General features: G+C 48.5%; 1 protein-coding gene across 5 annotated transcripts in view; it reads right to left on the reverse strand.

Annotated features, from left to right (window-relative positions):
* Positions 1-580: 580 nt before the first annotated feature.
* Positions 581-15272, reverse strand: part of LOC140476859 (carbohydrate sulfotransferase 9-like) — a 151920-nt gene continuing 137228 nt past the window's right edge. For all 5 annotated transcript variants that reach the window (XM_072569730.1, XM_072569726.1, XM_072569729.1 and 2 more), the window contains 2 exons: positions 6844-6881; positions 581-3420 (listed from right to left, as the gene is read on the reverse strand). In XM_072569730.1, the coding sequence (XP_072425831.1) occupies positions 2389-3420; positions 6844-6881 (1070 nt within the window). In that variant the 3' untranslated portion in view covers positions 581-2388. The remainder of the gene's footprint in view (positions 3421-6843; positions 6882-15272) is intronic.

Here is a 15272-nt window from a genome sequence, read left to right on the forward strand (position 1 = left end):
GTCCCTATTTAACTCAAGGGTCAGACACAATCGGGAGGATTGAACAATATGGGTGACCCAATTCTGGTTTTTCTATCTGTGCCCTCTTATGGGAAGCCCATTTTCCCCTTCTCCACAACCCACGTTTAGCCCCTACCACTCCTTACCAATCCCCCCCATCTTCCCTGACCCACTCACACCCCTCTATCTTTAAATGCTGATGGCTGGGCGCAGCACCATACAAATTCCCCTGTTTTAGGAGTCACCTCAGAGTGACTGGATATCCTGGGGTTAGGGCAAGCAGCAGCATGTATTGGCAGGGTATTTTTAATGGGCCCAGAAACCACACTGTTGGAGGACCAAGGCATTCCACAAACCCTGAAGGAGGTGGGGGGTTCTGTGCCTTTTGTGATTGGCTCCTGTTGTCTGTTGGTGCCCTGTTGTGTTTTAGCAATTGACTCTAACTCAAGAATCTGGAGTAGAGTGGTGCTGGAAAAGCACAGCAGCTCAGGCAGCATCCGAGGAGCAGGAAAATCGATGTTTCGGGCAAAAGCCCTTCATCCTGTATTCCTGATGAAGGGCTTTTGCCTGAAATGTCGATTTTCCTGCTCCTCGGATGCTGCCTGAACTGCTGTGCTTTTCCAGCACCACTCTAATCCAGAATCTGGTTTCCAGCATCTGCAGTCATGGTTTTAACCTAACTCAACAATGTGGGGTTGCCAGGGGAGATGCAAGAGCTTCCAGTTCTCAGAACTGCCGTAACTTGTGCGCCTAGCAACTGTTAAACTGATGCCCAACTGTGTTGAACTGGTAATGAGAGAACAGTGGAATCCTAAACTGGCACTGTTTGTAGTGGTTACCCTCGTGGATTTGCCCTTTGGAGGATTAGACTAATGACCAAGAATTCAACTCCCAGCACTGCTGGGGATATCTAATGTCAACAAATTAAATCAGCTAAAAATAAAAGTTAGCATCAGTAATTTCACTCTGATCTCGAGCAGCACCGTACTTCTACAAAATATTGGGCCTGCTCTCTCATTAGAGAGAGATGTCTGGTGGTGGTTTAACCCAAGGGACACTTCGCCTCAGGAAGAGGTTGAGAAGGTCAGACTGCTGTGCTACCCACAGCTGGTACGGGAATTGAACCTATGCTGTTGGCACTACAATGCCTTCTAAGCCAGCTGTCCAGAGAACTGAGCTAACCACCATCAAGTAACTCTGCAATTGTGGTAAAAACCCATCTGGTTCACTAACAAAAATTGAAGTTGCTGGAAAGCTCAGCAAGCCTGGTGGCAACTGTGGAGAGAAACCAGAGCTGATGTCGAGTGACCCTTCCTCAGAACCCTGGCTCACTAATGTCCTTTTAGATAGGTAAATCTGCCATCCTTATGCAGCATGGCCTACATGTGGCTGCAGACACTCAGCAATGTAGTTGATTCTTATCTGCCCCCTGCAATGGCCCACAGTCATGACCTCATTGAAAGGCAGAGCAGATTCGATGGGCTGAATGGCCCACTTTCACTTCTATGTCTTATGACTGAGCAAGCCACCCAGTTTAAGGGGCAATTAGGGAAGGGTAATTGCAGGTCTTTTCAGAGACACCAATATCCCCTGAGTGAAGGAAGGAAAATCCAAGCACCTTTAGAAAGGGCAACTGGGGAAATAATTTCAAAATCCCCTCAGCTGGTCGTGCAGAGTGAAAAAAAAGAGATACACTAGGATGATCCAACATTCTCTCCCTCGGTTACACATCATCCTGATTGGAAAGAAAGAGTTAGGAGTAATTATCACCTCATAGACTGCTAGCTGTAAACATCTACCTTTTCAGTCCCCTTACAATTTTCTCCGTCACATCCTTTTCACCCCTGAAGACTCTTGCCCCAGGGATGGGATGACAACCTCCAAGATTCTCTCTGAGAAAGCCATTCCTGACGCAAGAGGTTTCCTGACCGTGAGGCCAGGTGATGCTATTCAACTGTGGAGTACACCACAGCCTGCATCGCTCTGCCCACACATAGGTACCTTGACGGAACAAATCTCCCCTTCCCCAGTTCGGGAATGCTTCATGCAAAATGTGGGCACCTCAGCTGGGAATAACTTCATCAGTGGAGGCTAGGATTTCAGTCTTTCGACCCCACCTATGTACCTTATCCTGTTCATCAATTAGATGAACAGCACACCGCATTTGTCTTTGAAGGAACTGAGCTGGGGGTGGGGGCCACCATTTTCAATCCCATCATTCTATTATTCTACTGAGTAAAAGAAAGAGTAAGAAAATACTTTGAAGGCTCCAAGTTCAAATAGGATTCCACCTGCAGGAGACATCAAAATAAGATCTACATCACAGAATATATTAAGCTTTCCTGATTGATAAATTACTGCCATTTCTCAGGGCCCCCAACAAATGTATCAAAAGCGTGGCTTTGAATAGTTAAACATGAGGTAGTCCAGGTAATAAAGGTTGTAGAGTTGTTGCCTTTGCAAGGGTGGTATCTGAAGGAGATAGTGTTTGACAACCAATGAAGTGGTTCTCTCATCACTGGAATGCTGGTCTTTGAAACTGGGGAACTGGAGATCGACAGGAGCACCAATCAGCTTCAGGAAGTAGTTGGCATCCTTCTCCAGATCCTCGAACTTCCCGATAAAGTCGTAATCGATGAGGCAGGGCGAGCAGAGCCGGCTGATGGGCTCCCAGTGGATGTCCATGCCAACGGGCTTCTGTGGGTCCAGGAGGTAGTGAACAAATTCACCGAAGGTCACGCCAGCCCCTGTGCCCAGTGCCTCGGCACTGGCGTTGGCTCTGTACTTCCTGAGGATGGCCTTGCCAAACACCGGGTGGTAGTAGACATTGGGGTGCTCGAACTTATCCCTGAAGGCAGACACCAGCCTTTCCATGGGGTCCCTCACGAACAGCACTTTGGTGAAGCTGCCCAGGAGCTGGTAGCTCTTGTGTAGGCTGTAGCTGTCCAAGCGACGGAGGTGTGTCCCGTAGTGCACAAACTGGTGGGAGATGTTGTACGGGGAGGAGGCCAGGCCATTCAGCACCATCAGGACCCTCTTCCAGTTGGAGCACCCAGCCTTGGGTACCTCGCAGTACAGCAGCTTGTGCCTGTCCTCCACGTACACACGCGAGACAAGCCTGTTAAGGGAACCCCTGGGTCTGCTGACCTGATACCTCCTGCAGAACTCAGCGACGTGCAGCCTCCTCCGCTCGTGGTCCTCGTCCACCGCCAGCGTCCGCTCACTCCTCGGGCCCAGCGGCGCGGGCTGGAGAAATCTCTTCAGCAGCAGGCTCCCCACCTTCCTTTGCTTCCTCAGAGAGGTCCCATCCCTGGCAGGCCCAGTCCCAGGCCTAGGCCCAGTCCTGGGGCTCGGACCCTTCGCTCGGTCAGCCTTGGCCTCCACACTTTTCTCCTGGATCTCTGTGGGTCCAATCCAGACCTGCAGAAGGTGGGTGGGGTGGGAATGGGAGGATTTGGAGGGCGGGCATTGGGGTAAGGGGTGTGTGGGTGGGGAGTTGGGGGTGGTGGGCAGCAAAAGAGAGGAGTGAGGCGAGACAAAAGAAAGCTGAGGAAAAAGAAAGAACTGAGGGTGATCTAGATCTGAAACAAACACAAACAGAAATTGCTGGAGAAACTCCACAGGTCTGGCAGATGGGCTGAATGGTCTACATCTGCGCCCACACTTTACGGATCAAGGGCGATCAGAGTGCTGAGCAGCCCAGGGGTCAGAATCAGGGACAGGCAATGACCAAGTGGCATGGCTGAAGGGTCACTGGACTCAAAATATTAACTCTGTTTCTCTCTCCACGGATGCCGCCAGACCTGCTGAGTTTCTCCATCATTCTTGGGTTTTTTTTGTGCGCGTGCTTTAAATAAAAGCTGAAGTCTGATCGCCTGGTGCAACCCAAAGTCCAGCAAATACATTAGAAAATGTAAAATGCAAACTTCAAACCTTTCAAGAAGCTATAAATGAATTCTTAAAAGTCTTGCTCCTTGTCGAAGGACTGGCATTGGAGACAGTCCAGAGAAAGTTCACTTAGCTGATCCCAAAGGGACGGTCTTATGAGGAGCAGTTGAGTAAATATGACCTGTACTCACCGGAATATCAAAAAACAAGACATAACTTTATTGATACATACCAAATTCTTAGGGGACTTGACAGGGTAGATGTGGAAAGACTGAGTTGATTTTGATTTATTATTATCACATGTACCGAAATACAGTGAAAAGTATTATTTTGCGTGCTAACTATACAAATCATACCTTACATATGTATGTCAGGATAATAGAACAGAATGCAGGATATAGTGTTACAGCTACAGAGAAGGTGCAGAGAAAGATCAGCTGTAATATATGAGAGGTCTGTCCATAAGTCTGATAACAGCGGGGAAGAAACTGCTTTTGAATCTGTTGGTACATGTTTTCAATCTTTCGTATCTTCTGCCCAATTGAAGAGGGTGGGAGAGAGTATAACCAGGGTGGGAGGAGCCTTTGATGATGTTGGCTAGCTTCCCAAGACAGTGGGAAGTGTAGATGGAGTCAGTGGATGTGAGGCTGGTTTGTGTGATGGACTGGGCTGTGTTCACAACTCTGTAGTTTTGTGATCTTGGGCAGAGCAGTTGCCAAACCAAGCTGTGATACATCCAGATAGGATGCTTTCTCTGGTGCATTTGTAAAAATTGGTAAGGATCCTTGTAAACATGCTGAATTTCCTTAGCCTCCCGAGGAAGTAGAGATGTTGTTGTTCTTTTTTGATTGATTATTACTTCCCCTTGTGGGAAAGTCTAGGACCAGAGGGTGTAATCGCAGAATAAGACAATTTAGACAGAGATGAGGAGGAATTTCTTCTCTGAGAGGGTTGTAAATCTGACAGTAATGTCAATAAAGGTCAAAGGATGATGGTTCGGAACACATGGAATGCTGTTAAATGTCTTGGGTGTTTTCAGTTCCATTTGTGGAGGTGAGGGATCTCACACACCCGTGATCCTGAATCTTACCCCCCAGCAGGGTCATGGTATTTGACAAGTACATGGTATTTTGGAACTCTGGTTTTAGTAAAGATTAATCCTCAATTAGATGAGTTGTTGGAAGATTCTTGGTCACTACTGTAATATCTCAGATATGATTCCTGATGTAGGAAGAGGGACTGGATTGGTTAGGACTATATTCACTGGAGTTCAGAAGAATGAGGGGCGATCTCATGACCAAATATAAAATTCTGACCAGACTATACAGGGTAAACACAGGAAGGATGTTCCCAGTGACCGGGGAGTCCAGAACCAGGGGGTCACAGTCTAAGGATACGGGGTGGGCCATTTCGGACTGAGATGAGGTAAAATGTCTTCATCCCAAGGAGTGGGGAGCCTGTGGGATTCTCTACCACAGGAAGTGGTTGGGGCCGAAACATTGAATCAAGAAGGAGTTAGATATGATTCTTAGGGATCGATTGGGTCTGGGGAGAAAGTCGAACAAGGGATTGAGTTGGACGATCAGCCATGACCCTATTGAATAGTGGAGCAAGCTTGAAGGGTTGAATGGCCTACTCCTGCTCCCAGTTTCTATGTCTCCATCAATATTTCCACTTATCAACAAAATTGAAATGATAAAAATGAGTGCTATCAATGTAAGACAGTCCCTAAATGTATCCAGATCAGAAGTTAGGGGAATTTTCTTTAAACAGGGAGCAGGGAGAATCTTTGTTTATTCATTTAGTATTGTGAATTCTTGTGTCGTTGGCTGGGTCAGCATTTATTCCCCGTCCCTAGTTGCCCCTTGAGAAGGTGGGGGTGAGCTGCCTTCTTGAACCGCTGCAGTCCATGTGCTGTGGGTAGACCCACAATGCCCTTAGGGAGGGAATTCCAGGATTCTGACCCAGCACCACTGAAGGAACGACGATATATTTCCAAGTCAGGATGGTGAGGGGCTTGGAGGGGAACCTGCAGGGGGTGGTGTTCCCATGTATTTGAAAAAAATTAGTTCATTGGATGAGAGAGTCACTGGCCAGGCCAGCATTTATTGCCCATTCCTAATTACCCAGAGGGCAGTTAAGTGTCAATCACATTGCTGTGGTTCTGGAGTCACATGTAGGCCAGACCAGGTAAAAATGGCAGTTTCCTTCCCTGAAGGACATTAGTGACCCAGATGGGTTTTTCCAACAATTGATGTACAGTCATCTTTAGATTCTGAATTCCAGATTTTTATTGAATACACATTCCACCATGGCAGGATTCAAACTCATGCCTCCAGAACTTTCCATGGGTCACTGGATCAACAGTCCAGGGATCATACCACTAGGCCATTGCTTCCACTCTGCTGCCCTTATCCTTCGAGATGGAAGTGGTCATGGGTTTAGAAAGCTATCGAAGGATCTTAGGTGAATTTCTGAAACACATGTTGTAAATGGTATACACTGCTGCGACCAGGTAGTGATCATGGAGGGAGTGAACCTACAAATTGCCTTTCAAGCTACTCACCATCCTGACTTCGAAATATATCATCATTTCTTCAAAAAGGCAGGTCATTAACCTTTGCTAAGGGCTCCAGGAAAATGCAATCCAACAATGCCTACATCCCATGAATAAATAAATCAAAATGAAAAAAACTTACTCACTGAGAGGGTGGTAAATCTTTGGGGCTATGGGAACTCAGTCATTGAGTGAGTTCAATGTGAATATGTTAGATTTGTGTAACTAAAAACATCAAGGAGTATGGGATAGCAGGGAAATATGGCATTGTGGTAGATAATCAACGATGATCTAGTATGGCCGAGCAGAGTTGAAGGGCTGAACAGCCTCGTCCTGTTCCTATTTTTGATATGTTCTCATGGTTCCCGTGCACAACATTGTACAACAAGGTCAGTTACCTTCGTAGTTTGGTCCTGGTGAATCTTGTATCTCAACACTAAAAGAAAAAACAGAACAGAAGATCAAGATTAATGGTCAGGTAAGTGTAATCTTTAGAATTGTAAATGAATCTACTTCCAACCTATGACCACTTCCATCTGGAAGGACAAGGGCAGCAGATACATGGGAACACCACCCCCTGCAAGTTCCCCTCCAAGCCACTCATCATCCTGACTTGGAAATATAACACCGTTCCTTCACTGTCACTGGGTCAAAATCCTGGAATTCCCTCCCTCAGGGCATTGTGGGTCTACCTACAGCACATGGACTGCAGAGATTCAAGAAGCCAGCTCAATCCCCCCAACTTCACGATGGCAACTAGGGACGGGCAGCCCAGACAATGACACCCACATTCCAAGAAATTCAAGCGAAATAAACCACCTCTGAAGGCAGAATTATGGCTTGGGTTTTGGAGCAGCAATCCAGTGAAGCTATCAGTACTTACAGTTTGATTAGATTAGATTCTCTACAGTGTGCAAACAGGGCCTTTGACCTAATAAGTCCACACTGACCTTTCGAAGAGTAACTCACCCAGACCCATTCCCCTACTCTATATTTACCCCTGAATAATGCAGCTAACGCTATGAGCAATTTAACATGGCCAATTCACCTGACCTGCACATCTTTGCACTGTGGGAGGAAACCCACATAGACATGAGGAAAATGTGCAAACTCCACACAAACAGTCATCCAAGGTGGGAATCGAACCTGGGTCCTTGGCACTGCGATGCAGCAGTACTAACCACTGAGCCACCGTGCCGCCCCCATGCTAGTTGTTAATAAATAAATCAGAGAGCAATTTCTGGAGTTTACACATTATGGGCTAAGCCCATAGGTGAGCAGGTTTGTATGAAGGCTTCACTGGTCATATTGCTGAAGTGGTTTGAGGTATCTGCTATACATTGTCCATGTCTCTGCGACCATGTCTTTGGCTGGGAACCCTGCTTCAGGCAGGATAAACACTCCAAGAACAGTGTCTTCGCTTGGCCTAGTGGCCCTGGTATTGAGGCATTATTAGGTCAATGAGCTGTGCTGGCAGGATCACCTTGGTTCCATGCCTGATCCAACACATCCAAAACAAGCTCTCTATTTTGAACATTGTCACGGCAAGTGGTTACCTGGAGGGCAGAGACCCTCTTCACAGGCATCCTCAAAGCCTCTCCTGCAAAGATGTAATTTGCCAATGGACCCGTGGGAATCTCTAGCTCAAGACCACCCCAACTGGAGAAGAACCCTCCCCAAAGACTCACGGCATCGGAGTGGAAGGAAGTCACCTCCTCCATTGAGAAGGGTCAGATAAGGGTGTAAGGCTTTGGGAGGTTGGTGCTGAGGACAGTCTTCAGCACCAGTGAGTACGATGATGTCTGACAGATATGGGAGGGGGCAGGTCTGGGGAAACAGCGCAGGATCTTGCAGGATTATAACATTCCATGTGCATCTTGCTCCATGTCTCTGTAACAATATCTATCAAATCAGAGTAACTTGTACCTGGTTCCCAATATAGAGTAATACACATCATGTTAAAGGCAGAATCCTCTTCTCCTTAGACCGGGGGGCAATTTACTCATTCACACTCCAATAAAATGGCCCTGTATACCCCTGGCAGGACAGTAGGTACTTTTTCACATGTAGGACATGGGCATTGTTGGACATTTATTGCCCATCCCTAGTTGCCCCTTTGAGAAGGTGAGGGTGAGCTGCCTTCTTGAACCGCTGCAGTCCATGTGCTGTAGGTAGACCCACAATGCTCTTAGGGAGGGAATTCCAGGATTTTGATCCAGCGACACTGAAGGAACAGTGATATATTTCCAAGTCAGGATGGAGAGGGGTTTGGAGGGGAACTTGCAGGGGGTGGTGTTCCCATGGATCTGCTGCCCTCGTCCTTCCAAATGGAAGTGGTTGTGAGTTTGGAAGGTGCTGCCTGAGGATCTTTGGTGAATTTCTGCAGTGCATCTTGTAGATAGTACACACTACAGCTACTGAGTGACTGTGGTGGAGGGAGTGGATGTTTGTGGATGTGGGACCAATCAAGTGGGCTGCTTTGTCCTGGTTGTGTCAAGTGTCTTGAGTGTTGTTGGGGCTGCCCCCATCCAGGGCAAGTGGGGAGTATTCCATCACACTCCTGACTTGTGCCTTGTAGATGGTGGACAGGCTTTGGGGAGTCAGGAGGTGAGTTATTTGTTATAGTATTTTTAGTCTCTTACCTGCTGTTGGTGCCACTGTATTTATATAGGGAGTCCAATTAAGTTCCTGGTCAACACTGATCTCCAGGGTATTGACAATGGAAGATTCAGTGAAGGTAGCATTGAATGACAAGGGGCGATGGTTAGATTCTCTTTTGTTGGGAATGGTCATTGTCTGGCATTTGTGTAATGCGAATGTTACTTGCCACTTGTCATCCTAAGCCTGGATGCAGCTGCATTTGAATACGGACTGCTACTGAGGAGATGCAAATGGTGCTGAACATTGTGCAAACATTAGTGAACATTCCCCCTTCTGACATTATGATGGAGGGAAGGTCAGATGAAGCAGCTCAAGATGGTTGGGTCTAGGACACAAGCCTGAGGAATTCCTGCAGAGGTGTCCTGGAACTGAGATGACTGACCTCGAACAACCACAACCAAAACAATCCTGTGTGCCAGGTATGCCTCCAACCAGCAGGTAGTTTCCCCCCCAATATCCGTTGATTCCAGTTTTAACAAGACTCCTTGATGCCACACCCGGTCAAATTTAGCCTTGATATCAAGGGCTATCACTCTCCTCCTCCCTCTGGAATTCAGCTCTTTTGTCCAGCTTGACCCAAGGCTGTAATGAGGTCAGGAGCTGAGTGGTCCTGGTGGAACCCAAACTGGGCGTCACTGAGCAGGTTATTGCTGAGCAGGTGCTGCTTGATAGCACTGTTGATGACACCTCCCATCACTTTATTGATGATGGAGAGTAGACTGATGGGACAGTAATTGGCTGGGTTGGATTTGTCCTGCTTTGTGTGTACAGGACATACCTGGGCAATTCTCCACATGTCCAAATGTACATTTGTTTTCCCTATTTCCTGGTGAAATTATGTAAAAGTAGATTACAATTTATGCAGAGAATCCCCAAATCCCTCTGTGCTGTAGCTTTGTACAATGCTTCTTCATTAAATATTGAAAAAACTTAAGAAAACTAACCTTTTAAAGACACTGAGAGACAGTACAGCACTCCCACAGCACTGACCCTCCGACAGTGCGGCACTCCCTCAGCACTGACCCTCCGACAGTGCGGCGCTCCCTCAGCACTGACCCTCCGACAGTGTGGCTCTCCCTCAGCACTGACCCTCCGACAGTGCGGCACTCCCTCAGCACTGACCCTCGGACAGTGCAGCACTCCCTTAGCCTGACTCTCCGACAGTGCGGCACTCCATCAGCACTGACCCTCTAACAGCGAGGCACTTCCTCAGCACTGACCCTCCAACAATGAGACACTCCCTCAGCACTGATCCTCCGACAGTGCGGCACTCCCTCAGCACTGACCCTCCAACAGTGAGGGTCTCCCTCAGCACAGACCCTCCTACAGTGCGGCACTCACTCAGCTTTGACCCTCTGACAGTGCAGCACTCCCTCAGCACTGACCCTTTGACAATGCAGCACTCCCTCAGCATTGACCCTCCGACAGTGCAGCACTTCCTCAGCACTGACCCTCTGACAGTGTGGAGCTCCCTCAACACTGACCCTTCAACAGTGCAGCACTCCCTCAGCACTGACTCTCGAAGGTGCGGCACTCGCTCAGCATTACCCTCCGACAGTGTGGCACTCCCTCAGCATTGACCCTCCGACAGTGCGGAGCTCCCTCAGCACTGACCCTTCAACAGTGCAGCACTCCCTCAGCACTGTCCTCCGACAGTGCGGCACTCCCTCAGCACTGACCCTCAGACAGTGCGGCACTCCCTCGGCACTAACCCTCCGACAGTGCGGCACTGACCCTCCGACAGTGCGGCACTCCCTCGGCACTGACCCTCCGACAGTGCGGCACTCCCTCGGCACTGACCCTCCGACAGTGCGGCACTTCCTCGGCACTGACCCTCAGACAGTGCAGCACTCCCTCGGCACTGACCCTCTGACAGTGCGGCACTCCCTCAGCACTGACCCTCCGACAGTGCGGCACTCCCTCAGCACTGACCCTCCGACAGTGCGGCACTCCCTCGGCACTGACCCTCCGACAGTGCGGCACTCCCTCGGCACTGACCCTCAGACAGTGCAGCACTCCCTCGGCACTGACCCTCCGACAGTGCGGCACTCCCTCGGCACTGACCCTCCGACAGTGCGGCACTGACCCTCCGACAGTGCGGCACTCCCTCGGCACTGACCCTCCGACAGTGCGGCACTTCCTCGGCACTGACCCTCAGACAGTGCAGCACTCCCTCGGCACTGACCCTCTGACAGTGCGGCACTCCCTCAGCACTGACCCTCCGACAGTGCGGCACTCCCTCGGCACTGACCCTCCGACAGTGCGGCACTCCCTCGGCACTGACCCTCCGACAGTGCGGCACTCCCTCGGCACTGACCCTCAGACAGTGCAGCACTCCCTCGGCACTGACCCTCCGACAGTGCGGCACTTCCTCAGCACTGACCCTCCGACAGTGCGGCACTCCCTCGGCACTGACCCTCCAACAGTGCGCACTCCCTCAGCACTGACCCTCCGACAGTGCGGCACTCCCTCAGCACTGACCCTCCGACAGTGCGGCACTCCCTCAGCACTGACCCTCCTACAGTGCAGCCCTCCCTCAGCACTGACCCTCCGACAGTGCGGCACTCCCTCAGCACTGACCCTCCTACAGTGCAGCCTTCCCTCAGCACTGACCCTCCGACAGTGCGGCACTGGGACAGCTTGGTGTCCTCTGTGTGTTCGTTTATGGGGTGATGTTCTGTCCCAGTTTTGTCTGTTGGGCTACGATTGCATTGAACAATTACTGCTGTCGGCTGAATACTGAGACTCCAATTAGGCAGAACAACAAATCACTTACATAATGGAGCTCTGATTTAAAAATTTCCACAACAAAGGAACCAGTTACAATTATGCAGGCAGCGAAACGCTAATGACCAAGGCTGAGAGAATGAATATCAAATTTGATGTCTGAACCATCCATGAGTGAAGCCAAGTCTCAATCTGTCAGCAAGGGGCCCTTTAGCGGTTTTCAGGGAAATGATACTTGAGCACAGATGACTTGGACCGGGACAGAGCTGGGACTGAGTTTCTTGCTGGATGTTTTACCTGTATCTTTGGGAAAGCTTTCAACTAACTGGAGTGTGGGAACCAAGGGAGATATCCAGGCTTCACAAAACACTAGCACAGAGAGAAGTAAGTTCGGTGAAGCCAGAGAAAAGAAGACAAAAATGAAGTCAACTTCAGGGTTCTATGCATGCATGTGAATGCACAGGGCACAGTCAATCAGTTAGGAGAGTTACAGGTGAAGAATATCCAGTGGAATTTTGATACAGTGACTATAACAGAGATTTGATTCAAGGAAGACCAAGACTTCAGGGGGTTAAATATTCCTGGTTACAAGGTGTTCGGAACAGATAGAAAGGAGAGGAGGTTGTAGTATTGATGAAAGAAGGCATTGCAGTGTTGGGGGAAAATGGATGTCTCAGAGGGTGCAAAGACAGAATGAATTTGGCTAGAAATAAGGGGTGTGCAGGCTATAATTGCACTGTTTGGTGTAGTCTACATACCACCAACTAGTAAGGATGTAGCAGAACAAGTCATCGAGTAGATTACAGGACGATGCTAACAGCGCAGAGTTGATATGATGGGAGACTTCAATGACCCAAACAAAAACTGGGCTATTTCTAGTGTACAGGGCAGTGAGGGGCAAGTGTCCCTAGATTGCATGCAGGAGAGTTTCCTTCATCGATATACGTCCAGCCCAACAAAGGATACACTTCTTATGGTCTAATGGTGCTTGGAAATGAAGTGGGCCAAGTGGATCAAGTGTCAATGGGGGAATGTCTAAGTGACAATACTCGGACGCTTCAGGATGATGGACGACAATGACATTCAGCAACCCAAAGTTTGAAAAATTAATGTGCGGAGAGCAGACTTCATTGGGATACCGATAGGGTTCAGCAGGATTTATAGAGTAGGAGGTTGGTGGGGAAAGCAGGAATTGAATAATGGGCTAGCTACAAAGAGAGGATGGTTTGGATACATTGAGACATATTGCCTCAAATAGAAAATGTAAAGAAAACAAATCCTGAGCTCTCTGATGACAAAGGAGGTAGAGATTAAGACAAAGAAGAACAGGTGTGGTTATGACAGTGTCAGGCAGAAAACACAAGAGTTTTTATTTTGCTTAAATACAGAAGTGAGCATTCTTACACATGACGGAATGTTTATTTTTTGCCCATAGCCGAACCACCTGTGGAATTTCATCTAAGCACCAGCAGTAAATCGCTTGTGTTTTCCAATGGAATAGTTTATTTGCAAAGCTATTTACAGGCAATGCAAGTTCTTGAAGATGAGGGAGGGGTAGGGAGCTGGCAAACGGGGAGTTAAAACACTACATCACCCCCCACCCACCCCCACCGCCCCCCCCCCCCCCCCCCGCCCCCACAGCGCCCATCTCTTGGCATTGAGAGTATTGATGGGCACTCTCCAGGGACACACAGGCATGAACATAACTATGGAAGAGGGTCAGGCAGTCAGCAGAGATGACCCCCCTCCATGACCCACTGTCTGGTCAAGTCCAGGAGCAGACCCACAAGGAGATCTACCCCAAACATCAGGAGCACAGGGCTCAGGTGCAGCCAGAAACACCACAAAAAGATTTCTCAAATAACGAAAAAGGGAGTCCATATGCTCATAACCAACGTATTCAAGATCCACGGACTTCCCAGCTCGATAAAGTCAGCCGTTAGGCCGGGAGTCTGCGAACCTGTACTTATACAGGTTTGCTCCGTGCAGCCCAGGTCTCTGATGGAAACACAAGTTTTTATTGACTCTGTTCACTTGCCAACACTAACTGTGCCCTGATGTGGAATTAATCCTCTCTGCACACCAGCTTACCGGTTCCCGTTCACAGGCATGACCTTTCAACTTTTCCGAGGATTAGTTTCCTAGCTTCATAAATTCACTTCAAAGAATGGGTCATGTAATCCTGAAAATAATGTGACTTTTAATATTTCATCAAGTTACTCCAGGGCACTGAACTGTGTACAGCCATTCCTGTGACACCCTGATTAACACTTTCCACGTACCACTGGAGAGATTATTACAGTTTGATGAGTATTTCCAGCTGTAATTTGGCTCCTGAACAGCCGTATTGGAGTACTGTGTACAGGTCTGGTCACTACGTACAGAAGGATGTCACCCTATTACAGGAAAAACATAGTTAAACTGGAAAGAGTGCAAAGATGATTTACAAGGATGTTGCCAGGACTAGTCGGCCTGAGTTGTAGGGAGAGGTTGGGTAAAACTTCATTCCTTAGAACGTGGAATAATGAGAGGGTGCCCTTATTGAGGTAAATAAAATCACGAGGGGTGAATGCAGGTAGTCTTTTTCCCAGAGATGGGGAATTGAAAACTCAAGGGCATAGGTTTAAGGTGAGAGGGGAAAGATTTAAGAAGGACCTGAGGGGCAACTTCTTCACACAGAGAGTGGTGTTTATATGGAATGGACTGCCAGAAGCTTGTACAATACAACATTTAAAAAATATTTGGATAGGTACCTGGATGGGAAGGGGTTTAGAGGGATATGGACCCAATACAAGCAATTTGAACTGGCTGAGTGGGTACCATGGTCAGCATGGACCAGTTTGGGCTGAAGGGCCTGGTTCCATGCTGTATCACTCTAAGACTCTATGACTCAATGTCGGTGGGTTGGAAGCAGTTCAGAGGTGATGCACTGGGGATTGTCTAGCTCAGTTGGCTGGGTAGCTGACTTGTGACGCAGAGTAATATCAACAATGTGGGTTCAATTCCCACACTGGTGGACTTGACCACAAAGGACTCTCCTTCTCAAACTCTCAGCTCACCTGAGGCATGGTGACCTTTGGGTTAAACCAGCTGTCTCTGTCTGATGACAATATGTTCCAATAGGGACGCAGCCACTTTGTTAGACTAATATAGAATAAAGAATGATTGGAAACATTCACTTGTGGATCAGTGGGCATCACCTTCTGGGTCAGCATCTACTGCCTGTCCCTAGTTGCCCCTTGAGAAGGTGGGGGTGAGCTGCCCTCTTGAACCACTGCAGTCCATGTGCTGTAGGTGGACCCACAATGCCCTTAGGGAGGGAATTCCTGATCTCACCACATTTTTTTAACCTTTGATGGATCTTCAAGTGGTGGCTGGGTAGTGTTCCTGACTCTGAGCCAGAATCTCCAGATTTTAGCCTTGTGTGTGGTCAAAGAAG

The sequence above is a fragment of the Chiloscyllium punctatum genome, chromosome 5 (genome assembly GCF_047496795.1).
Source record: "Chiloscyllium punctatum isolate Juve2018m chromosome 5, sChiPun1.3, whole genome shotgun sequence".
NCBI lineage: Eukaryota > Metazoa > Chordata > Chondrichthyes > Orectolobiformes > Hemiscylliidae > Chiloscyllium > Chiloscyllium punctatum.